The sequence below is a fragment of the Chiloscyllium plagiosum genome, chromosome 20 (assembly GCF_004010195.1).
Source record: "Chiloscyllium plagiosum isolate BGI_BamShark_2017 chromosome 20, ASM401019v2, whole genome shotgun sequence".
Classification (NCBI taxonomy): Eukaryota; Metazoa; Chordata; class Chondrichthyes; order Orectolobiformes; family Hemiscylliidae; genus Chiloscyllium; species Chiloscyllium plagiosum.
The window spans coordinates 30495659-30522564 of NC_057729.1; the positions used below are offsets into that span (position 1 = coordinate 30495659).

The 26906-nt window shown below is 40.0% G+C and overlaps 1 protein-coding gene across 1 annotated transcript in view; it reads left to right on the forward strand.

The window, feature by feature from the left end:
• Positions 1 to 10019: 10019 nt before the first annotated feature.
• The window catches only part of slc17a9b (solute carrier family 17 member 9b), a 52864-nt gene continuing 35977 nt past the window's right edge, over positions 10020 to 26906 (forward strand). Inside the window, exons 1-3 of the mRNA XM_043710068.1 lie at positions 10020 to 10878; positions 17694 to 17891; positions 24280 to 24419. Coding sequence (XP_043566003.1) covers positions 10757 to 10878; positions 17694 to 17891; positions 24280 to 24419 — 460 coding nt within the window. The 5' untranslated portion in view covers positions 10020 to 10756. The remainder of the gene's footprint in view (positions 10879 to 17693; positions 17892 to 24279; positions 24420 to 26906) is intronic.

Consider the following 26906-nt stretch of genomic DNA (forward strand, 5'->3'; position numbering starts at 1 on the left):
CTTCTGACTTTCTTGATCACAGTCATGATGTGTCGGTAATTACGTTCTCTTGTCCACATATAACTTTCAAATTGAATGGCTGCAATTATAAGTTCCATCTAAACAATGTGAAGTTTTGTCCTTCAATTTCTCCAAAAAACTTTAAGGGATCATATACAATGGTCTCAGACACATTACTGGCAATATAAATGTTGTTACTCCAACACCATGCTCAAGGCTTCCTTCTCAATTGTGTAATATTTCTGTTGATGATTATTCAATTTTCTGGGAAAATACACAATGGATCTTTCTACCTTCTTGTCATCTTCTTGCATGAGTATAGCACTGACAGCCACATCACTTGTATCGATTGTCATCTTTTGAATAGCTTTGCATAATTAGGTGTAGTTGACACTGGGACAGTGGTTAACACACTTTTCAGGCTGTCAAATACCTTCTGACAGTTTGCTGTCCACTCAAATTTTCTGCACTTCTTCAATAAGTCAGTGAGTGAAGCAACCACACACGGCTAAAATTTGGTACAAATTTCTTATTAAAAGCTTTTCATTCCCAGGAATTATTGTGTGACCTCTTTGTCGAAGATATGGGAAACTTCCCATTAACCTTTGTTTTCATATCCTGTGGGACCATCTGTCTATTTCCAATCATATGGCCCAGGAAGATGACTTGGGCTTTTGCAAACTCACTCTTAGGTTTATCACCAAGCCCGCCGCCTAAAGTTGATCAAAATACTACGATCGATGCTGAAAGTTAGGTCGATTTATGATTAAAAATCATCAGATCGTTGATGTACACCACACAATTGGGTAATCCAGAAATGATCAAAGTTTGTGAGAAGATTTGTAGCTCGGGTGCTCGTTGCTGTGGTTCTGTTCGCCGAGCTGGAAGTTTTTGTTGCAAACGTTTCGTCCCCTGTCTAGGTGACATGCTCAGTGCTTGGGAGCCTCCTGTGAAGCGCTTCTGTGGTGTTTCCTCCGGCATTTATAGTGGCCTGTCCCTGCCGCTTCCGGTTGTCAGTTTCAGCTGTCCGCTGTTGTGGCTGGTATATTGGGTCCAGGTCTATGTGTTTGTTGATGGGAGTTTGTGGATGAATGCCATGCTTCTAGGAATTCCCTGACTGTTCTTTGTTTCGCTTGCCCTATAATGATAGTGTTGTCCCAGTCAAATTCATGTTGCTTGTCGTCTGCGTGTGTGGCTACTAGGGATAACTGGTCGTGTCGTTACGTGGCTAGTTGATGTAGAGGGACAGGCCACTATAATTGCCGGAGGAAACACCACAGAAGCGCTTCACAGGAGGCTCCCAAGCACTAAGGATGTCACCTAGACAGGGGACAAAATGTTTGCAACAAAAACTTCCAGCTCGGCGAACAGAACCACAGCATCCAGAAATGACTTTATTGGTTAGTCTTTAAAAAGTGGCTGACACATTTTTCATACCTAATGGTATTACTTTAAATTGGTGTCACAAACGCTGAAATTGCCTTTGCTCTTTTGGATAAAAGTATTGCCAGTATCCTCTGACTAAGTCCAAGTTAGAAATATAAGTTGTGAGTCTCACCTTCTCAATACAGTCTTCCAAATGTGGACTACGATATGAATCAGACTTTGTACTGACTTGCTCCAGTTGCTGCAACTCACTTCAATTATGTTGTTGTTGAGTACGCATTCAGTCTCTTTTTGAACCTTTGCCAATTTTAGAGGGTTAAGTCTATAAGGATGTTGCTTAATTAGAACTGCATTTCCCAGGTCTTCATCATGCATAATTAGATTAGTACTTCCCAGCATATTCCAACACATCTCCCAATGTCATTGTAATGATTCTTTCAGGTCATTTTGATTTTCCTCCGAAAGGTAACTTAATCATTTATCACAATTTTCAAGAACTTCCTCATTGTTCGATTAAATTTGAGGAATGTCCAATTCTGATTCATCTGAAGTTGGTTCTCCACCAATAATACATTTTCCTTTTGCTTTCCTTCCCTATCAAAATATCTTTTGAGCATATTTACATGACACATTCTGTGAGATTTCTTTTTATCTGGCATTCGTAACAAATAATTCACCTCACTTAATTTCCTTTCAACTTGATGAGACCTACTAAACCTTCCTTTTAAAGGTTCACCTACCACTTGAAGTAACACTAACACTTTAACTCTACCAGCAAAGTTGTGAACTTTTGATTTCTTGTCTGCTTCATCTTTCATCACATGCTGTGCTACTTTCAAATGTTGTCTAGCCAACTCACCGCTCTATTTAAATGTTCCCTGAAATTTGGCAACTAGTCCAAATATGTGGTCTCTGAACTCACCAATTTCTCCTTAATTACTTTTTGTGGTCTTCTCACCTCATGCCCAAAAACTAATTCAAATGATTGAATTTGTTAGATTAATTTGGTGCACCCCTACTTGCAAAATGTTCAAATGGAATTCCTTTATTCCAATCTTCTGGACAGTCTTGACTATAAGCCTTCAATATGGTCTTTAAAGATTAATGCCACCATTGTAATGCTCTCTGCAATTCTGGATGGTACATTGTGGATTTGAATTGTTTTATTCCTAAGCTATCCATAACTTACTTTGAATCATTTTGATGTAAAAATTGACCCTTGATCTGATTGTATCTCTGTGGGTAGTCTGCATCGAGTGAAAAAATTGTATAACTCTTCTGCAATCTTTTTAGCCATGAAACTGTGTAATGGAATGGCCTCTGGAAATCTAGTAGACACATTCATTATGGTCAGCAAATGCTGATTCCCACTTTTTGTTTTAGGTAGAAGTCCGACGCAATCAATTAAGATCTTGTAAAAGTTTCCTCAAATGTGGGAATGGATATGAAGATTGCTGATTTTATTCCTGCATGAGATTTTCTAATTACCTGACATGTATGACATGTCCAGCAAAATTCAACCACATCCTTATGCAGTTCAGGCCAATAAAAATGTTTTTTTTGTATTTCAGCTTGGCTTTTCTGTACTCCCAAATAACCCCTACAGGTATTTCATGGGTTACCTGCATCACCTCCTTTCTATAATCCACCAGTGATACAACTTGATGAACTTCTGCCTGTTTCTCATCTGCTTGATTATTATGGTCTCCATTTCCTCAACAAGATGCCACTTTTAACATAGTAACATTCTACAATACACTCAGACCCTTCTGTATATGCTTTTTGATATAGTTACTTTAAATTAGATTATATTAGATTAGATTCCCTACAGTGTGAAAGCAGGTCATACGGCCCAACCAGTCCACACCGACCCTCCGAATATTAACCCACCCAGACCCATTTCCCCTCTGACTAATGCACCTAACACTAGGGGCAATTTAGCATGGCCAATTCACCTGACTTGCACATCTTTGGACTGTGAGAGGAAACCGGAGCACCCGGATGAAACCCACGCAGACACAGGGCGAATGTGCAAACTCCACACAGACAGTCGCCCAAGGCTGGAATCAAACTTGGGACCCCGCTGCTGTGAGGCAGCAGTGCTAACCACTGAGCCGCTGTGCTTCTTTAAATTTCTTTGAACCATAAGTATCATCTTTGTCTTACACCTGTTTATTTTTCTCAATCATTTGATCAAACATAGTCTCTGATAATTGAACTTCAGCTTCCTTATCTTCTAGATTTCTCCTCCTACTTCAACCTGTGACTATGTGACTTAGTTACCACACAGTCAGGAAGAATCACAGGATATACTTGTGTAACAACTCAGTTGCCTGGTTTTCCATTGGCTTTTCAACCACAGTAGGTATCAGTCCCACCTGTGATTCAGCTATATCATTACCAAGGACAAATTGTATTCCTGGAACCAAGAGTTACTCCAATACTCCTACCACAACTTCCCCACATTCAACTCTATAACCTCACTTCATATCCTGGAACACTTCTCCTCACCATGAATCCCACATCTTTTCTGGCAATGTTCCTTCAGAATGCATATCTACTCATCTCTCACCATCAAAGATTGAAATGCTCCCATATCTCTTAAAATTTTAATTTTTTTACCTTCTCTTCCTGGCAGATATGAGTAAACCGTACCCTCGTCAGTAAATTCTTTAAAGAGATCTGGCACTTTTTTCTCAACCAACCCCTGATCAGATTGTACATTCTGTTCCAGGTATTTAGTTTCCACTGTACTTTCCTTTACCACTTCAACAAAACTCATTGGTTTATCCTGTTTTCCCACACTTGTCTTCTCAGGGCTTTGTGACTTCATGTGGCCTACTTTATTGCAGTGAAAACACTTGAGCTTTTTTTAATTCACTTTCTCCCTTACGGGTTTCCTTTTTACCCTGTGGTCAACTATCTGCACTATTTTCAATGAGATGTCTTGTCCCTTACCACCAGAGGATTTCTCTTTTCCCCAATTTCTATCCCTCACAGACTCAATTGATGTCAGAAGCCAAACTTTGATTTATGAACCAAATCATAATCATCTGCCATTCCCGCTGCTTACCTTGCCATTTTAACTCTCTGTTCTTCCAAATGAGTTCTCACTACTTCAGGAAGTGAATTTTTGAACTCCTCCAAAATAATGACCTCTCTAAGAATGCCATATGTTTGATCTATTTTCAATGCCCTTATCCACCTATCAAAATTACTTTGATCTTTTCAAACTCAATGTATGTTTGACCAGGGTCTCTCTGTAGTTTCCTGAAATGTCCGTAGGTTTCTGGTACTAGCTTATATGCACTTAAGAAGGCATTTTTCACCTCATTATTCTCCCCAGATACCTCCTCTGATAGTGATGCAAATATTTCACTAGGTTCAGAGTATTCAAGAAGATTTGTAGCTCAGGTTGTGGATGGGGTGTTGACTTGCTCACTGAGCTGGTAAGTTGATTTGCAGACATTTTGTCATCATGCTCGGTTACATCACTAGTGCACCTCTGGTGAAATGTTAGTGTTCTGTCCCGCTTGCTATTTATGTGTCTGGGTCCATTGGAGTTGGTGATGTCATTTCCGGTTTTGTTGCTGGTTCTGTTTCTTAGTGGTTGGTATATGGGGACCAATTCTACATGTTTATTAACAGAGTTCCAGGTTGAGTGCCGGGCTTCCAGGAATTCTTGTGCATGTCTCTGTTGGGCTTGTCCAGGATGGATATGTTGTCCTAGTTGAATTGGTGTCCTTCATTGTCCATGTGTATAGATACAAGTGATAGCTGGTCATGTCTCTTGGTGGCTAGTTGGTGTTTGTGTATCCTGGTGGCTAATTTTCTTCCTGTTTGCCATATATAGTGCTTTTGGCACAACAAAATAACAAAATATGTTCGGACACACTGGCCACACTGCCATACATAAAGGACATATGACCACCAGACTACTCTGACCCCTGGGTATCGTGGTAGCCCACAAACCAACTACTACATCATGACAGCTACTAACAAATATAAAGGATCCCATACTCACAACCAACAGGCCCAACATTAAATATAAAATACCATGGAAAGACTGCCTAAAGCACTACACAGGCAAACAGGAAGGAAATTAGCCACCAAGATACACGTACACTGACTAGCCATCAAGAGACATGACCAGCTATCACATACATCCATTCACATGGACAATGAAGACACCAGTTTGACTGGGACAATGTATCCATCCTAGACAAGCTAAACAGAGACATGCAAGAGAATTCCTGGAAGCCTGGCACTCAATCTGGAACTCCATTAACAAACACGTAGAGTTGGATTCCATATACCAACCACTAAGAAACAGAATCAGCAACAAAACCGGAAATGACTCCACCAACCCCAGCAGAACCAGACACGTAAATAGCAAGCCGGACAGAACACCAACTAATTAGCGAAGGGACGCTCTCGATGTTGCCTAGAATAGTGACAAAACATCTGCAAAAAAAGTTACTAGATCAACGAGCAAGTCAACAATCTCACCTCACTAGCTCTACCTACCAACTTTGTTTGGATCGACAATAGCCACATTTGTTTAGCCACTTTCTGCATGAAATGAAAAAGGTTTCTACTCCTTCTCATTGACCTTAGCCATGCTTGGACATACTTAATGGATTTGCTCATCATCACTATCCTCCTCATTAAGCCTACCTTCTATCTTCACCCTTGTGCTTTTAAGTCAACTTTCCTTTCTAATTGCCAGCTTATGATATTCAAACTCTCCCACTTTTTGCTTTTCTTCTCTTTTTCATCTTCTGCGTGGACTTTTTTTTCCTTTTGTTTTTATTTTGCTAAGGCTATTCTTTTCATTTCTTTTGCTTCCAATTCAAGCTAATTACTTTGCAACTGAATTTTAGCCATTTGCAAGGATTCTGATGGAATTTCCAACAATTATAAATGTTGAGTTATTGCTGTAATTACCACCTCTTTTTGCTAAGGAACAAAGGCAACCCCAACTCTGCCAATTCCAAAAACCTTCCCTTGCTCAGTTTCTGTAAAACATGCGACATGATTTCTTCCAACCCCTAGGAAACTCTGAGTGACTGAAAGCACCACATGAAGCACACACTGTTTACACCAATTGAATTCAACACTTGAAACAAAAGACACAAATACTTACCACTCACTGCTGTTGAGTCTGATAATCCTAAACAATTTAGAGAGTCTGATCCTGACAAGAACCCACGATTTTTATGGATCAGGTCAGACCCCCTCAAAATATATTAAGAAGGTAGCCCAGACCCTATTGTTTTCTTATTTCATGTGAGGAGCTGTATTCCAGATGCGATTTGATTGGTCAAACTACTCAACATTAAGCAAAAATACGAGATATTTAAACATTATAATTGAAATACAACAAAAGAAATTAGAATTTGGAGTAACTTAACTCTAATGGTAAACTTAACAGAATAATAGACGCAGTAACTATCACTAATTAACTGTTTCAATACAATAACATACCACAAATACACCCCTTGGCAAAAAGGCAAATTCATAAATCAGATTTTTTCACATGCAGCACACACAATAGGAAGATAAACCCCAGCTTTTAGTTATCACTGAGAGAGGGGAAAGAATAGCTTCTATTTCTTCAAGACTCCAGCAGATTCTGTTGAATCTAAAAACAACAAAAACTAGAAATCCTAGTCGATAAGAGCTGACCACACCCATCCAGGTTGTTTCTATTGTTTTGATTCCAAAAGAAATCAATGCTTCATAAGCTATTTACATTACCACAGACTGCTCTGCATCTTCCATTCAGTGTCTCTCTCTTAAAAGAAACCAGGACAAACAGTTCTCATGCAAGATTATTCCATTCCCTCTTCTCAGGGTCTTAAGAGCATGTTGCTGCTGATGACATCAAATAAGATGACACCATCTTATATATCATCATGTTATTAACACATTCATTCTTATTCCAATATAATTGCAAAATGTTACAAAGAGGAGTCGTCTTAGTAATTGAGGATATAAACACATCAATATAGAGGATATAACAAGAAGGGAGAACTAGCCATTTGTATAAAGAACTGGCTCAAAGATAGAAGACAGAGGGTGGTGGTGGAGGGTTGTTATTCAGACTGGAGACCTGTGACCACTTCTTTTCGTCATTTATATAGATGACTTGGATGAGATCAGAGGTATAGTTAATAAGTAAGTTTGCAGATGACACCAAAATTGGAGGTGTAGTGGACAGCGAAAATTACAACAGGATCTTGATCAGATGGGCCAATGGGCTAAAAAGTGGTAGATGGAATTTAATTCAGATAAAGGCGAGGTGCTGCATTTTGGGAAAGCAAATCTTAGCAAGACTTATATACTTAATGGTATGGTCCTTGGAAGTGTTGCTGAACAAAGAGACATTGGAGTGCAGATTCATTGCTCCTTGAAAGTGGAGTCACAGGTAGATAGGATAGTGAAGAATGCGTTTGGTATGCTTTCTTTTATTGGTTAGAGTATTGAGTACAGGAGGTGGGACGTCATGTTGCAGCTGTACAGGACATTGGTTAGGCCACTGTTGGAATATTGCATGCAATTCTGGTCTCCTTCCTATTAGAAAGATGTGAAATTTGAAAGGGTTCAGAAAAGAGTTACAAGGATGTTGCCAGGGTTGGAGGATTTGAGCTATAGGGAGAGGCTGAATAGGCTGGGGCTGTTTTCTCTGGAGTGTCAGAGACTGAAGAGTGACCTTACAGAAGTTTATAAAATCATGAGGGGCATGGATAGGATAAATAGAAAAGTCTTTTCCCTGGGGTCAGGGAGTCCAGAACTAGAGGGCATAGATCTAGGGTGAGAGGGGAATGTTATAAAAGAGACCTAAGGGGCAACTTTTTTATGGAGCAGGTAGTACATGTATGAAATGAGCTGCCAGAGGATGTGATGGAGGCTGGTACAATTGCAGCATTTAAAAGGCATTTGGTTGGGTATATGAATAAGAAGGGTTTGGAGGGATATGGGCGGGTGCTGGCAAGTGGGACTAGATTGGATTGGGATATCTGGTCAGTATGGATGAATTGGACCGGAGGGTCTGTTTCTGTGCTATGCATCTCTATGACTCTAAATAAGCAGCTAATGGAAATGTTGAGTTGAATTAAGCAAATTATTTTAATTTTAATTTTAGAACATTGGGTTTCATTGGTTTATATTTGATTGATTAGAGTAATTTTTCTCCCAAACAATTTGGATACTTTCCCACAATATGTAGTATACCTGCAAACAGTAAATAATAGCACATATTTACAATGACTCTGGTTGCTTAGACATCTTGTGAGCTAGAGTCTGTTTCAGGTTGTCTGTCTATTGACCAATCTCCACATGTCTTTGGAGTGGCTGGACAAACCATGCTACTCACTGAAGCAGCAAGTCATTTTCAAAGGCCTTCTTTACACCTCTTACTTTCTGAGATTGTGCGCCATATAAGGTCATACATTTTTTAGGCCCATTTGGTTGATTTTTAATTACATCACCATCCTCTTGGGAGCTGTACCCTCTGCTCAATTTCAAGGCTGTGCTTGAACAGCCTTTGTCTGAAATGTTATCTCTAACACACTTATCAAACTCCAATGCTGGCGTGAAGGAAACGTTTTTATGGCGAGACAATGAGGTGACTTTTCTCTCACAGCTCCAGCACAGTTTAAAAACCAATTTGCAGATTTTAGTAAATCTGTGTCTTAACTGAATTGCTTATCCTGCCCTCCTGTTCTCAAACCCACAGTGAAGTTCTTCAGTGAAGGTACCAATTTATTCTTTGATCTTCCAGTTCATCACCAAGCAACACACACAAACCAGGACTCCACCACAACTATATATGTTCATTAATGCGAAAACAAGTTATATGATTCAAAATAATTAATATAACAGTAAATAATGCATTGGCTTATAGGAAATTTGTGTGTTTGCATGTGCATATGAGCTTGCATCTGGCTGTGTGTGAGCATTGAGTTACAATAGTCTTCCTATTTTTTTTAAGAATGATTTGTCCTCCTTATTCTTTCTAGAATACATCCGTGATATTAAACGATGTTTATCCACATTTAAATCTGTCTGAAGTAACTTAACCTGATTAATTCTAAAGTGAGCAAATCTTCAACATAAAATGCTTAAATTTACATTACTTACATCAGGATTTTCAAAATATCTTCTCTGGAATCTAATGTCTTCCAGAAAGGATCCCAAACGATCTGCAAAGTCATCAGATTGTGCTATTTGACTCATTCGTATCATGATTTCAGTTAACATATTTGGAATACAAAAAATCTATTTCAGTTCTTCTTGTCAAGTTTTTGTTTCAAACTTTTCCAATGATAAATTACTATCTCCACAGTTATAATAGAAATTATTGACGTGAACTTGTCATCAATTATAACTCCTTGCTGCCCCTGGTGGCGATATCCGAACTCGTCATCTTCATTAAGGTCTGCTTCCCAATTTAACTAAAATAATTAAAACAAATCAAACTTTTTTTAAAAAAGAGCAAAATGCAACCCCATTTAAAATAGACATTGGTATTATTATTGTGTCGCATAATGACACAGTTGATCATTATTGACCGTCCGTGTGTACTGACAAATGGGTACAAAAATTGCTACAACAAAGGCTGCGCTACTTCTCTTTCAATGATTGTCCAGTCTTGCAACAGTTGTGACATCTCTGCTAGGACTGTATCAACGTTTGCACGGGATTCTAGTATCAATTTTTGTACAGGACATCTCATTTTTCCGCAGGGAACTTGGAAACCCCCACCTGGCAAAAGCGGACATGACACTCAAATGAAACAACGCCCGACGTACAGTAAAAGTTCTTCGGGCGCTAGCGATGCATGTTGTTGTTGTAACCGAGGGTGTTTTTCTATTTCTGCGAGGTTCATTGTGACACACGCCTTTGTAGTCCCACCGTAAGTGATTTCGTTGGTTCTTTGTCGGCAACGATCAAGAAACTGTTGTAATAACAACAAGTTATCATGAGGCAACGTCCGAGAGAATAACATTGTGCTGGGGCCAAAGGCTTCTTTAGTTTTAGAGTGATGGCTCTGTCAGAGGTAATTGTGGCTCGGAACTATGATTCTTCACTACGTTTGCTTCCATATTTTGCGGAAGTTCCTAAATTTAGTTAGATGTACCCGGAAGTGCTGAAATGGTTTTCGATGTGACACGTATTACTGGCAGATCCGGATCGGAGGAAAAGGAGGACAGTGGAGTTTGGTCTCAGAACGGTGGAGCAATGCTTTAAATTGAATCGAATTTGTATTTCTGTTTTACTCCAAGCAGAAGTGACTCCGTGGCTGATGTTTGCTGCTTAGCTTTCCTGGAAATCGGATGCTGTTGTTGCTCGGAAACTTCCTTTGATGGCTCATGCTGTACACGATGGTAGCCTTAAGAACAGCACCATGGGCTTCAAGCATTCGGACGAACGACAACGTGTGCTAGGAAATGCCACAACTAACTCCAATGGAAAATTCTGGTCAAAGTAAGTAAGGGACTTATTACCGAGGGACTACCATAAGTTAAAAAAAACCCTTTATTTTGACCGTCTACTTCCCGAATAGATATCAGAAAATAGCAATCGCTGTCTAGACTGTCCTGTTGATCGGTGGGAACTGAAAATCACGAGAACTCCATGTTTCAAAAAGGGCCGGAAAAACAACCAAAGAAATTATAGACTAATTTGATCTAATGCGGCCAAGTTTCAAAACTTATTAGGGACAGTGTGAGTGAGCGCTGGACAAATATGAACTGTTCAGAGAGTGTCTACAGGGATCTGTAAAGGCTAAATGAAGTCAAACAAATATTTCCTACATGTGTAAATCTACGACAAATAAAGTAGATGAGAGGTTATCAGGAAAGGTTAAGGTTAATATTATGGAGAAGGCTTTTGATATTGTTGCATAACCCAAAAATCGTAAAGCTAGAGAATAGGTTTTGGTAATCGAAATCCCATATTGACAAGACGTATAAAGATGCCACCAATTTGCTTAGCCCTGATTTTAACCAATCAAAACCCACTCAATACACAGCGTTAAACATCAGCCTCCGTGAGTCTAAATGCCGTGAAGAAACGCGCATATCAATTCGTAAAGATCAATAAATGTACAAAAGTGGTCAGGAGGGTTAATGTGGTCGTTAAGAAAGAAAACAGAGCTGGCATCATTTCTAGTGTGTTAAGACTGAGAAACAATGAGGTGTTAAATAAAAAGAAAAACTGTTGGAAATAGCAGGTCAATCAGGATCTGTCTTAAAAAAAACAGACCTTTCATTTATCTGAAACATTAATAGTACTGTTTGATAGATTCTGCCATCTAGTATTTTCTACTTTCATTTCAGATTTCCGTCATCTGCATTGGCCTGCTTGTCTGTTAGGAGTTATGTTAAACTTATATGGAACCCAGCACAACTGAAAGATATACTTTCAATAACAAAAGTTGAACAGACACAGGATCTTTCTACAGAAAGCAAATGGCTGAGGGATTATCTGATAAAGGTCTTTAAGATAATTAAGGATTGCAGTAGACTGGATGTAACAAAAATTATTCTACTTTCAGGAAGTCCAAAACTACCAGTTATAAACACAACATAGTCATTAGTACTGTGGGAATTTCAATTGAAGCTTTTTTTAACCCAAATAGTATAAGGATGTGTAATATGCTGTCACACAAAATATAACTTTGGCATGGTGACTCCGTGGTTAGCACTGCTTCCTCACAGCACCAGGGACCTGGGTTCAATTCCAGCTTCGGATGACTGTCGATGTGGAATTTGCACATTTTCCTGGTGTCTGTGGATTTCTCCTGGATGCTCCAGTTTCTGTCCACAGTCCAAAGATGTGTAGGTTAGGTGAATTGGCATGTTAAATTGTCCATAGTGTCCAGGGATGTGTAGGCTAAGTGGAATAGTCATTGGGAAATGCAGGTTTATAGGGATAGAGTGGGAGGAAAGGGGAGCAGTAGTGGATCTGGGTAGGATGCTTTTCAGAGGCTCAGTGTGGACATGATGGGCTGAATGGCCTGCTTCCACACTGTAGGGATTCTATGATTTAAAATGAATAGCATGAGGAGATAAGGCTAGAGGGATGTTTTGATGGGGTAGGTTAAAAATGACACAACACCAAATTGTGCGATTTTTAACTTTGTCCACCCCAGTCCAACAATGGCTTCTCCTTCTAGATGGGGTAAGAGGAAGCTCGTATGGAGCATAAATGGTGGCATTGACTAGTCACCATAAGACAGCCCATTAAGTCTGTTCCACCATTCAATGGGAACTTGGCTGATTTGCTAATCCTCAACTCTACTTTCTGTCATAATTCTTGTTTCTTTTACTGATTAAAAATCTGTCTATCTCAGCTGCAAATATAATTAATGAGTTTCATCAGCCCTTTACAGTAAATAATTGCACTAATTCTCTCCCCTCTGAGAGAAGAACTTCCTCCTCGACTCTGTCTTAAATGTGAAATTCCTTATTCTGAGATTATGTCCCCGATCCTAAACTCTCTCACAAGTAAAAACAACCATTCTGCATCTACCCTGTCAAGTCCCCTAGATTATTGTATGTCTCAAGAAGGTTATGTTTCATTCTTCTCTATTCCAATAAATACAGGCCCAATCTTCTTGACCTGTCCTCATAAGGCAATCCCTCCATACCGAGTATGATTTGTTTCTGTGCTGTCAACTGTGTGTGTCTTTACTAACACAAATGATATGTAAATATAATTTGACTATTTAAATATAGTGCACTTCCACTTTTACCTTTGCCTGATTTTACAGTGACACTGCCTCCGTTCTAGAAAGAAAGTCCAAATGCAGCACTAGTCTCATTGTTTGAAAGAGAATACTTGACAATTTCTTTAACAAACAATTGGCTAGAACTTACCCCACTGGTTGTGCAGTTTTATTATGTTACAAAATGTATAATTTAAGAATACTATTTGTGACATTGCTGAAACAGTGGGAGCAAAAAAAACTTTATAGTCCAGCTGGATGCTGCCTGACCTGCTGTGCTGTTCCAGCAATAAAGTTTCAGCAATTTCTTTAACAAACAATTGGCTAGAACTTACCCCACTGGTTGTGCAGTTTTATTATGTTTCAAAATGTATAATTTAAGAATACTATTTGTGACATTGCTGAAACAGTGGGAGCAAAAAAAACTTTATAGCAGTTGTTATAGGCAGCAATAACGTGTTTGGGCCAAAAGCCAAACCACATTATAATTGGGTTCATTTCTCTTTTCTGTTCCAATTTTACACTTGATAAATCTTACAATCCATTCTTTTCAATAAAATCCAAAGGATTGTTCCATTCCAGAGAACAGGACAATCTGGAGGGGTCAAATACCCACTAGTGGAAGACCAGTTAGAGCAGAGGCCACTATTGATATTAAGAAAGATTTTCTGTACAAAGTGAAGTGTGAGTTTGAGAGGTCTGGTGTGAGGTTGTTATGTTGAGGAAGCCGAGGGCAGCACACGCTTGGATTGAAAGAAGACACTCACTGAGGAAGTCTTAACTTTCCTTTAACACTCTTGATGGGCTGCAAACAGGTTCACCTGAATTGGGGGATGCTCCACTCAGGAGAAAGTTGAAATTTCATCTTGGCATCAATTTGGCCATGGGATTCTGAACTCCAGAGTACACTGTGAGCCTCATCAGCTGCCAAACAATAACATTGAAACCATTAAAATCTTGCTGTTCCAGGATGTGACAAGAACAGTTAGCCTGACATCAGATCTTTGTGCAGGAATCAATTGTTAAGGAAGTGTTAACTTTAGTGATTATGATGAGGAAAGCCAGGTGGACCTCATAGAATGTGAGTTCCCTGACTGGGGCTGTTAATCTGGAGCAATTTGGCAACTCTCCCTGACAGATAAGAACAGGAGTGTCAGACATCTTGTTCATTCTGTGAGCTGGCTCTGAGGGAGTTGGACCAGTGTCAAAGACTTTCTACGTGTAAGTAAAAGATGACTTTGTGACAGGATACCGGCCTCTGTGGAGTTATTTCATGAACAATGTGCTTAGAAAATCCCAATAATATTAAAGTCTGATTTAGAAAAGGGTAATTGTGTTTGACAAATCGATTAAAGCTTTGTGAGCATGTAACTAACAGGGTAGGTAAAAGGGTATCAGTTGGTGTACCTGGTACCCAAAAGACACTCAATAAGGTTCACACAAACAGTTAATAGCCAAGTTAAGGGCTCATGGAGGTTTTTTAAATGTATTATCATGGATAAAGATTTTGTCCAATTAATCAATGAGCAGAGAAAAGTGGGACATTTTCAGATTGTCAGACTGTGACAATGGAATGGTGCAAGGATCACTGCTGGGTTCTCTCCTATTTACAATCTAGATTAATGACTTGAAGAGGCAAAGAATAATATACCTTAATTTTTGAAACAGGATAAAACTAGGATGTAAAAAAGGTTTTGAGGATGATACAGAGAAGTTACATAGAGATATATATGGGCAAAATGAGTGGACAACAAAATGGCAGGAGGAGTATATTGCAGAGAAGCATGATGGTATTCACTTGTATTGTATGACCAGAAAGGCAGAATTATTTTTAGAAGGCATCAGATTTGTTCAGAGAGACTTGAGTGTGGATTTACAAGTAACACTGCTGTGGATCCTGGAATTCTGAATTAAACACACTGAGAATGCTGGAGAAACTCATCAGCTTTGGCAGCATCTGTGGAGAGAGAAACAGAATTAATGTTTTGAGTCCGATATGATTCTTCTTAAGAACAGTGAAGTTAGCTTTCCTATAAATCAAACAATTAGAAACACAATTGCCATGTTGGCCTTTATTGCAAGGGCATTGAAATTCAAGAATAAAGAAGCTTTGCTGCACATAAACAGGACTTTGGTGAAAGCACACTTGGAATTCTGTGTTCAGCTTTGATCACCGTTTTTAAGGCAGTCAAACAGAGATTCAATTGATTAGTCCCTCGGATGACAGGTTTGACTTGTAATGAAAAACTGAATAAATTTGGTCCCTATTTTCTGGAAGTTAGAAGAATGAGAGGTGCTCTCATTAAAATATGAGATTTTGAAGGATCTAGACAGTGTAGACGTTGAGAGATTGTTTTTGACAGATGGCAAGGTGTTGGAATAAGGAAATGAACATTTCAACAGAAATGAGAATAAATTTTCTCATTCAGAAGGTTTTGGTTCTTTAGAATGCTGATGTTTGCGGATGCTCCATCGTTGAAGATATTTAAGGCAGGGATGGACAGAACTTCTGTCTCTTGGGAAATCAAGGAATGTGGGGAGTGTGCAGGTAAGTGAAGACCAGGCTCAGGCTTGATTCTGTAATAAAAGCAAAAATATCTGGAAATACTCTGCAGGTCTGGTATAGCTACTCACTTCATTTCTTTCTCCGCACAGGCTGCCAGATCTGTAAAACATTTTTTAAAAAGATGTATTTCTCCAAATATGAAGTATTTTATTTTTATGTTGTCATTGTTGCTATTTGGTTCTAGAAACAGTTCATTCCACCTTTCCATTAATATTAACACAGTTGTGATTGAATGGTTATTAACCTGAAATGTGCACTCTCTTTCTTGCCACAGATGTTGCCTGATTCGCTGAGTTTTCTCAGCATTTTATCGTTGTTATTGTTATCAGTAAAAATCCATCAGCTGAGAAGGAGAACCATCAAAGTTGTATTTGTCTATTTTTATGTTCAGTTGTTTGTGCCTCAAAATTGGAAACTGGACCTTTTCCATAGGAAGTCCTGATCCTTCCTGTGCTGGGAACTACTGACTGGAATTTTAGGTGAATGAGTTGATCCATGGCCAGAGGGGATGCTTTCTGTCCAGTATGAAACCCTCAAGTATTGAAGGAGCTGCGTCCTGTTGGTCCGAGTAAAGAGGAGGAGGGCACTTCCATTTTGATTTGTCCTGTCAGCCATTTTAATAACTTGAAATTGGCCAGAGCCCCCAGGGGTGGTTTGTGGACACAGCTGCCTCTATATAAACAGGCGGGGTCTGAAAGGCTACATGGAACGCTGAGCCACTGGCCTTCTGCTACGATTCTTGATGAAGGGCTTATGCCCGAAACATCAATTCTCCTGTCCTTCGGATGCTGTCTGACCTGTTGTGCTTTTTGAGCTCCACACTTTTTGACCCTTCTGCCAGAAAATTCCAGACAACCTCTGATATTTAGCCAGAGTCTTATCTTAGTTGGCTTGTCGCTCCTTATGGCAGGGAGTCTTTCTGCCCCAAGACTACATTAGAGAAAATGGACAGGGATGGAATAGTGACAGTAAACGAGCACACAGCAATGTGAACTTACATGCTGATCCCCTGCCTCTGTTCTTGCTCTGCAATGGACTGAACATTTATCCCCTGAACATTTATCATTTGGCAGTACCGACACTAGAAGTGATATTGCTCTTTACTGAGTCTTTTATTCAATAGTTATTTTCTGTAACATGGTCACTGTTTCCCTTTGTACCCTGGCGCACACTACCTGTTCACAGTGTGGATCAATGTCAACACAGCATGATGGATCATTGGATGAACACATTTTGCTAATTGCTCTAACCTGAAGCTTAAATAAACACTCTAGGATTGGACTGGATAATGATTTACCATTTGGGATGTATACTTCTTAAAAAAAGCAAAGAATAAGTTTGCAAATGTTCCCACGTATTTCAGAACCCACATGATATTTATTCTGTGAGTTTCCGTGCGTATGATTAAATCTTTCACTTTTGAGAATTATGAAACAGATAAAAACATAACTTCAATCTCCTTCAATGAATCAAGCAATTGCTATTACCTAAACTGTACAGAATAGACGATCACTAGTTTGATTCCTGTCAAAGATTGAATGGTTCAAATATTAAGGCTGAGAGGAATAAAAAAAATGCCTGTACCCTTGCTGTTGATTTCCGTTTAGGAAAATAAGTGTAGGCTTCTAGACATTATGTAAGAGCAGAACTGGACCTCCCTGTGATGTTGTTCAGTCAAAATATCTCCTGATGTTCATAGTGTGGGTACGAATCGTAGAAAATTTCACTGACTGCAAGGATAAAAGGATACTGTAAACAGTATGACTGGGGAGAAGAAAATAATAGATATCTCCTCTAGGACATGCCTACCTTTTATTATAACAATACAAGTTATGTTTTCAGTATATGAATAATAAAGCATTTACTGTGAAGTCAGTTAACTGTTCACGTTCATATTCTTTGGAAAAAGAGTCAACATCACTGCTTGCATCACAGTGCCTGCAGAAATGTTTTTATGGTATCTTCAGAATGATGAAATAGCTTTTCACTTTTTGATTCCAACAGGTTTGAAGCTAAGTCATGGATTGCCTTTTTGTTTGTGGGCACGTGCCTAGTGTACTGTGTCAGAGTAACACTGCCTATCTGCATAGCTACCATGGCAGAACAATTTGGATGGGACAAGACACAGTCTGGAATTGTACTCGGAAGTTTTTTTTGGGGATATTGTCTGACTCAAATCATAGGTGGCCACATCAGTGACAGGTGAGAAAGAGATCTTGTCTTAGTCATGGAAACTCTCATATTTGGGTACTTGCATGTTGTAAGTCCTTTGTTTTTAAAATATACTATAAAGCAGTATTTTACCTGCAGCATAATCAAGTAAAATGTAAATTTTTTTATCTGCTTCTGATCACTGAGGTTTTGGACTTACGCTATAGGAGAAATCTTTAATTGCTATCTAACCTCAGAACAACAGACTTCTTTGTACGTGTAGATGGTAATTATTTGGCTTGAACATACTGTACTTTGCAAGTAAGTTTAAAAAATCACCATATTTAAGAAAGAAATAAATTGTTTTATCATGCACATGCCACCTTGCATCATATTGGTATTTGGTTTATAAATGACATGGACCAGCGAACAACACAGCTTCTTCTTGTGTCATAGTTCTTAGAAGCTTTGCATTTCATTTGTTTTTTCGGATGTGAGGTCATGGGCAAGGCCACCATTTAATGTCCATTCCTAACTGCCCTTGCGACCATGACAAGAAGCCACTTTCTTGAACTGCTGGAGTCCATGTACCAACCCTGGGAGAGACGCCAGCATTTTGACCAAGGAACAGTAATGTAGGTGCAAGTTTGTGATTTGGAGGTGAATCTGTAGGTGATGATGTTCAGCTCTGTCTGCTGCTCTTGTCTTTCCAGGTGGCAGATGTAAGTTTGGAAGATGCTGTTGAAGGAACTTTGTGAATTTCTTGAATTGCTGCAGTGCATCTTAAAGATGGTACCCACTGCTGGCTACTATAGGCTGTGGTGAAAGATGTAACTTTTGGCACCCTACCACTATCTTCATTTAGGCAGGTTATTTTGTTCTAGATGGTGTCATGCTTCTTGAGTGTTATTGGAGCTATAGTGGAGAGTATTCTGTTTTTATTGTTTTTCTGTGCCTTATAGATGATGAGAAACTAGAGGGTGAATTTAGGGACTGCAAACTCTCAGATTTGCTGCCACAGCCACAGTATTTATATGGGTTTTCTGATTAAGTTTCTGATCAATGATAGCTTACAAGACATTGATACTGGGAAGTTTAATGGTAACAATACTGTTTAATATGGAAGAAAGATTCTTAGATTTCCCTAAAAGTCAATACGTGGCATCTGTGGAGGTGGAGTGGGGGAGGGGGCAATGCTGAGAGCTGGGATTGTTTCTTGCCACTTATCAATCCACACCTGAAGGTTTCTTGATTCTTGCTGCTCATGGGCAGTGACTGCTTCAGTAACTGAGGAGCTATGAATGATACTGAACACAGCAGCAGTAATCAGTGAACATCTGTGGGCGGCACGGTGGCACAGTGGTTAGCACTGCTGCCTCGCAGCGCCAGAGACCCGGGTTCAATTCCCGACTCAGGCGACTGACTGTGTGGGGTTTGCACGTTCTCCCCGTGTCTGCGTGGGTTTCCTCCGGGTGCTCCGGTTTCCTCCCACAGTCCAAAGATGTGCAGGTCAGGTGAATTGGCCATGCTAAATTGCCCGTAGTGTTAGGTATAGGGGTAAATGTAGGGGTATGGGTGGGTTGCGCTTCGGCGGGTCGGTGTGGACTTGTTGGGCCGAAGGGCCTGTTTCCAATGTAATCTAATCTCAATTGTGACCTTTGTGATGGAGGCAGAATCATTGAAGCATTGAAAGTTGATTGTGCTCAACACTGTAACTTCAGGAACTCTTGCAGCAATACCCTGGGTTTTAGGTGACTAACCTCCAAAAATGTAGCCACTTTCCTTTGTGTGAGGTATGATTCCAACTTATAGTTTTCCCCAATTCTATTCACTGCCGTTCACCTGCTTCTTAATGCCACACATTCAGTCAAATGATGTCTTGATGTTAAGAGTAGCCAGTAATACCTCACCACTGGATTCTTATTCCTTTGCTGATGATTGAGAGTAGACTGATGAAGAGGATTTGATTTGTCCTGTATTTTATAAATAAAAATAAGCACTCAGTGGTATTCATTAAGGTTTGAAAGGCCCAATATCCACCAGTAAAAGTGGTAGTACCCCCACCAGTACAACCTTTGGGAGCCGAAATGATTTGAGTCCCTATTTGGTGATGAAACCCTACTCCATGCAGGACATTTAATTGCAGAACCCCCTCTACTCCCAATGTGAAAACGTCCAGGAACCATGAGCCTGATAGCTAGCAGCTAGTTCAAGTCTGGCAGCTGTCCTTTATTGGTCCAGGGAGTGACAGCATCTATCAATAATATACTTGGGCCATTACTAGTGTTCCTTATGCATGTACTGGAGAAAGGTAAGTAGACACTTGGTAGTATAGAACTTTGAATTAGGATGAAAAGTAGAAGTACTGTCAAAGCCTTCCATCTTGCATTCATCAGGATAGATACAACATTCCCACCCCCTCCTCCTCTACATTGATTGCATCGGCGCCACCTCGTGCTCCGATGAGGAGGATGAGCAGTTCATCAACTTCACCAACACAGCCCACCCCGACCTTACATTCACATGCACCATCTCTGACACCTCCCTCCCCTTCCTGGACCTCTCCATCTTCATCAACGATGACCAACTCAACACTGACATTTTTTACAAACTCATCACTCCCACAGCTACCTGGATTACACCTCTTCCCACGCTAACCCCTGCAAAAATGCTATTACGTACTCCCAATTCCTCCGCCTCCACCATACCTGCTCCCAGGAGGACCAGTTCCATCACAGAACACAGCAGATGGCCTGCTTCTTTCAAGACCATAATTTCCCCACCCATGTGGTTGAAGATGCCTTCCAATGCATCTCATCCACGTCCTGCACCTCCACCCTCAAACCCCACCCCTCCAACCGCAACAAGGACAGAACCCCCCTGGTCCTCACCTTCCACCCCACCAACCTCCACAGAAACTGTAAACGTCGACATTTCCGCCACCTACAAATAGATCCCACGACCCGGGATATATTTCCCTCCCCATCTCTTTCCGCTTTCCGGAAAAACCGTTTCCTCTGTGACTATCTGGTCAGGTCCACGCACCCCACAACCCACCCTCCCCTCCTGAAACCTTCCCCTGCTTTCGCAGGAATTGTAAAACATGCACCCACACCTCCCTCCTCACCTCCATCCAAGGTTCCAAAGGAGCCTTCCGCATCTATCAAGGTTGCACTTGCACAAATTTCATTTATTGTGTCCATTGCTTCTAATGCGGTCTCCTTTTCATTGGGGAGACTAGAGCCTTCTCGCAGTGTGGTTTAGGGAACATCTCCGGGATACCCACACCAATCAACCCCACCGTCCTGTGGCCAAACATTTCAACTCCCCCTCCCACTCTGCCAAGGACATGCAGGTCCTGGGCCTCACCACTCGATGCCTGGAGGAAGAACGCCTCATCTTCCGCCTCGGAACACTTCAACCCCAGGGCATCAAAGTGGACTTCACTAGTTTCCTCATTTCCCCTCCCCCCACCTTACCCCAGTTCCAACCTTCCAACTCAGCACCGTCCTCATGACCTGTCCCACCTATCTGCTCCACGCTCCTCTTTGACCTATCACCTTTATCCCCACCTTCATCCACCTATTGCACTCTTAGCTACCTTCTCCCCAGCCTCACCCCCCTCCCATTTATATCTCCACCCCGGAGGCTCCCAGCCTTATTCCTGATGAAGGGCTCCTGCCTGAAACATTGATTTTCCTGTTCCTCGGATGCTGCCTGGCCTGCTGTTTTCTAGCACCACACTAATCTTGACACAGAAAAAAGCAATAATTGTCTTGCATGGGGAAAGAGCAGTGATTGGTTGGCAAGTTACCTCTGACAGTCAAGGGATTGTCATGGCAAATGCACCAGGGAACTATTGCCCCTTTAAGAAAAAGGCACAATTCATAGACATTTTCATCTTCCCTACAGAGGACAGGTCTCTGTCTATCAATGTATTCAGCTTCCAGCAAATAAAAGTGAGGTGCATGTGAGCCTACCAATTTTAATGCAGTTCTTAGTGTAATTTTTAGCACAATCCAGATTGCTCAGTAAGTTATTTTTTAAATTTCAGAATCACATCTAATAGAGTCATTGAGCTGTACAGCACGGAAACAGACCCTTCGGTCTAACATTTCCATGCTGACAGATATCCTAACCGAATTTAGTCCCATTTGCCAGCACTTGGCTCATATCCCTCTCAACCCTTCCTATTCGTATACCCATCCACATGCCTTTTAAATGTTGTAATTGTACCAGCCTCCACCATATTCTCTGGCAGCTCATTCCATACATGTACCACCCTCTATATGAAAATGTTGCCCCTTAGGTCCCTTTTAAATATTTCCCTTCTCACCTTAAACTTATTCCCTCTAGTTCTGGACTTCCCCCACCTCAAAGAAAAGACTTTGTCTATTTACCCTATCCAAGCCCCTCATGATTTTATAAAACTCTATAAAGGTCACCCCTCAGCCTCCGATGCTTCAGGGAAAACAGCCCAGCCTATTCAGTCTCTCCCTATAGCTCAAATCCTCCAACCCTGGCAATATCCTTGTAAATCCTTTCTGAACCCTTTCAAGTTTCACAACATCCTTCTGATAGGAAGGAGACCAGAATTGCACACAATATTCCAAATGTGGCCTAACCAATGTCGTGCACAGCCACAGCATGACCTCCCAACTCCTGTACTCAATGCACAGTCCAATAAAGGAAAGCATACTAAATGCCTTCTTCACTATCCTATCTACCTGCAACTACATTTTCAAGGAATTATGAATCTGCATTCCAAGGTCTCTGTTCAGCAACATTCCCCAGGATCCTCCCATTATGTGTATAAGTCCTGGTCTGATTTGCTTTTCCAAAATGCAGCACCTCGCATTTATCTAAATTAAACTCCATCTGCCACTCCTCAGCCCATTTGCCCCTCTCAAGATCCCATTGTACTCTGAGGAAACCTTCTTTGCTGTCCATTACACCTAATGTTAGACATTAGGTTTTGAGTTTTATAGGCACAGGCTCATTGAATACCATTATAAACTACCTGTTTCCAACTGCTAAAGGGATGCACTGCTTGAAGCGATCTTCCAGTCATAGGGATGTCTGACTTAAGTTTTTGGCATGGCACCAGCACTGAACACATAGTACATTACTCATTTGTGTGGTAAACAGAATGTCTTTCTCTTGACTGCAGCATCCTGTTAGTGGCTTATACCGCTTGTTTTACTACTCAGTAGGCAGAGCATGAAACAACCCACTTTAGGTATTATTTGCCTTTTTGAGATACTGTATTTAACCTTCAGAGTAATTTGAGATAGACTCTACTTTTTGCGTATGATTGTGGAAGCTTTCAGCTCATTTGTGAGTGCATGTGATATACTGCAAACAATAACCTGGATGGGGTAGCCATTATCCCACAGGACAGCTTTTTTGCAGTGTATTTCAGCATCACGTTCTACTCTGCAGAGTGTCCGGTCTATCTCTCGTCCTTAGCCTGCACCTTTCTATCCAATCAAACTCCATCTCCTTGGATCTCACTTCTAGGGGACTTTAAAAATTGTCCATTAATTCTGTTTCATACTCCACAGATGCTACCTGACCCGCTACCTGTTCCCGACTTTTTCTGTTTTATCTCTGGGTTAGTGTTAAGAGCTTAGGGATAAATGTTGGTCAAAGCATTGAGTGGATTATTATGCTCTTCGTCGAATAATGTCCTTCAAAGATGCAGTCTCTGAGCATATTTTATTTATTCTCTTAATACAGTTCCAAATTTCAATTAAAGCATTCTACTTTAAATTTGTGATTTTTGACTTTATGAGCGTTGCAGTGCTGCAGACTTTTATTTTCACTGCTTGAATGCTAATCTAGAGGGTTGGTTTGTATGTTTTTAATATCATTTCATTTTATTGTGCAGCCTAATTTTGTTGGAATCAATCTGTCCAAACACATAACTCCCAGACAGTGAAGATGAAGTTTTATCTTTTGAAACCTTCCAATGTTATTGTAGCTTGTGTGCAACAAGTATAACAACTGGAGTCAACTTAGTGGTGGGGTGGGGTTGGGTGTTGTTGGTGCCAGGGATTTGAAAGTTTTTCTTGTCTAGTCTCAAGTAAAGAACCATTATATTGTTACCTCATTAGCACCATACCACATTAAAATTTAGGAAAAGAGTTAACTTTTTTTAGAAAAAGCTCTGAAACCTTAATCTGACTTTTATCTTTCCAGATGCTGTCAGATTCACTATCTTTGTACTTACCTCTGCTTTTAATTTGGATTTAATTCATTTTTAATTTATATTTGTTAAAGGACAGAACTTGTAATTATATAGCACCTATTAATATGTCAGGATGCCATTATAATGCTTTCACATTGTATGGGTTGCAAGTTATTTTCATGCTTTCTCAGTAAAAAATGCTATATTTTCAGTAAGGTTCACTGACAAACTATTATTTTTTTTACACAGATTGGGTGGCGATAAAATACTTCTACTTTCAGCTACTTCATGGGGCTCAGTAATTACCCTCACTCCGCTCATTGTTCACTGGAGCTCTACGCCAATCCTTTTTTTAACCTTATCTAGATTCCTTATGGGCCTGTTTCAAGGTGAGTAGCAATAATTGGCGGTGGAGGTGGGAAATGGGAGGGGGATTTTTTTTGGAATTTTAAACGTAATGTAGAGTGGCTGAATGCTGCAGTTTGTTATCCCAACAATTGACTTTGCTAATTTTCCATGTGGCCAGGCTCTGAATCATATGTACATGATGTCATCACAAATTAAAAGTCTCAACCGGCCTCAGTCAACCGGCCTCATTCATCATAACAGTCTCAAAAATCCATTCTTTTTCTGTCCAAGATCCCGAAGAGGCCCAGAGAGAGGATGTGGAAAACCTGGGAATTAACTATTCCAGTTCATGCCTGCCTTGAATTACTTATCCAGGAAGGATGATCTGGGTTGGGCCAGGTCTACCAGAATGTGTAAATAGGGATGTTAAACAAATACAGAGGAACCTCGATTATCTGAACAAGATGGATGGGCACTATTTCATTCAGATAATCGATTTTACCTTAAACAAAGGAAGCCATACTGATCTAATGCTGAGCTCTACCGGAGAATTTGTTTAAATCTATAATTTTAATGAATCTGCCATTTAAACAAACTAATCCTTGCAGTCTGCAAATTACAGGTTAAAATGAAAAGGACTTACCATTACATAAATACTGTAAATCAAATCCCAGCATTAAACAAGGTCCCGAACAGCTTCTATGATCGCAAGAGCATTTTTCAGTTGCCGGGAACTCAGTATCACGATAGAAAGACAGAAGCGCTGCCTCACACATGCATTTACGTTCTCTGCCTTTTTTTAATGAATGCCCTGGTAAACCGAAGGGAATACAGTACTGTAAAACACTTACTTTGTAAAGGGCTGTGTAACAACCCTTACCTAAAAGTATCCAGTTGCGGGTGCTTGAGCTGCTTGAGTTTCTTTGTTTTTGCCAGCATTTTCACATCTCCTTCAGTACAGATAAATCAAATACACTTACCTCTTTAACGTAATTTTTTTGTGGGACCTTGAAATCTTCTTTGGATATTCCATTATTCGGATAATCGAGATTTGGGTAATTGAGGTTCCTCTGTAAATGGGTGGGTATTTTGTTGATGGTTACAATACCCAAATGATAAGTAGAAGAGATAAGAACAAAATTCAGAATACAAAAATAAATGCAGCTGCATGGAATCTGTGGTCAATGGTGAAATGATATTGCTCGCTGCTGACCTGGAGAGTCCACAAAGGACTCTCAATTTTTGTGACATGGATTTCACCATTCCTGACATTTCATTTGATTTTGGTGCCAACTACAGGGGATTTCTAGTGTCCAGCTACTGTGATGATATCAGTGGCTAAGCAGCCAGTCATACTGAAGAATTCTTACAGATGACAAACCAGAAAATGTAGCTCACTGGAAATCCTTCATTTTTACTAACTGAAAAACATTGACTGGGACAAACATACAGGATTAAAGTAGAAGCTAAAATTCCATAAGGAAGCCTAAAAACCCATTATAAACCTAATGGTATTTTATGATAATGGAGGTATGACATTCACAATCATCAAGTTGGCATTTCAAGACCAAATAAGTTATTCAGTGATTATGATTTAGTTGCACCCTATTCAGATAAGGCATGACATTTCCTGATTTTTAATAGCAAGTCAGAGCACAAGTGTACTTTCACAAAAAGCATGATTTCTAAAGATTTCTATCTGTGAGGGCTTCAATAATGTACCTTGTGGAGGGACAGGGCTGACTGCCAGCAATCTCCACATTTTGTATTTTACTGTATACATGCATCCCCTATCATTGGAACCACAAAATATGTAGCAATATCAAAATTCAGAGTGCAGAGAAAAGTGTAGGGAGTAATAATAAAAACCTGATGAGAACAAAGCAAGAGTTCTGGAAAAGACAGGTATATTGCTTTATTTGTAATACACTGGACAAAGCATCAACAACAAACAGGAATTGGAGTCAATATTTAGATGGAAGGAAGTGGGTGTATTAAGAACAGCAAGTGTTGGAAAACCTCAGTCCAAACATTCCACAGTCTCTTGAACAATTGCAGAGTTTTCCCTTGATTACCAGAGTAGATTTTTGATTGGCTGATAAACAAGCCTGAAACAATAAGGCCTAAATTTTCCTTTTGCCAAATATTGTTGGCGAGCCATCAACATATGTCTTCTTATTGTGCCACTTCTCTTAGTGGTCTGGCTTACTAAATCACCAACTCTTTAATGCACACAATTTGAATTATATTCTCAGAAAGTAACAAAAGTAAATGAAAGGCTAAATTGGTGAGGATATTTTTTTAATTTGACTTTTTAAATAGAGGGGTTGATGATACGACCATAGGACATAGGAGCAGAAATTAGGACATTTAGCCCATTGAGTCTCCTCCGTCATTCAGTCATGGTTGATAAGTTTTCAACCCCATTCTTCCGCTTTCTCTTGGTAACCCTTGATACTCAAGAATCTATCTATCTCAGTCTTAAGTATACTTAATGAGCTGGCCGCCATAGACTTCTTTGGTAATGA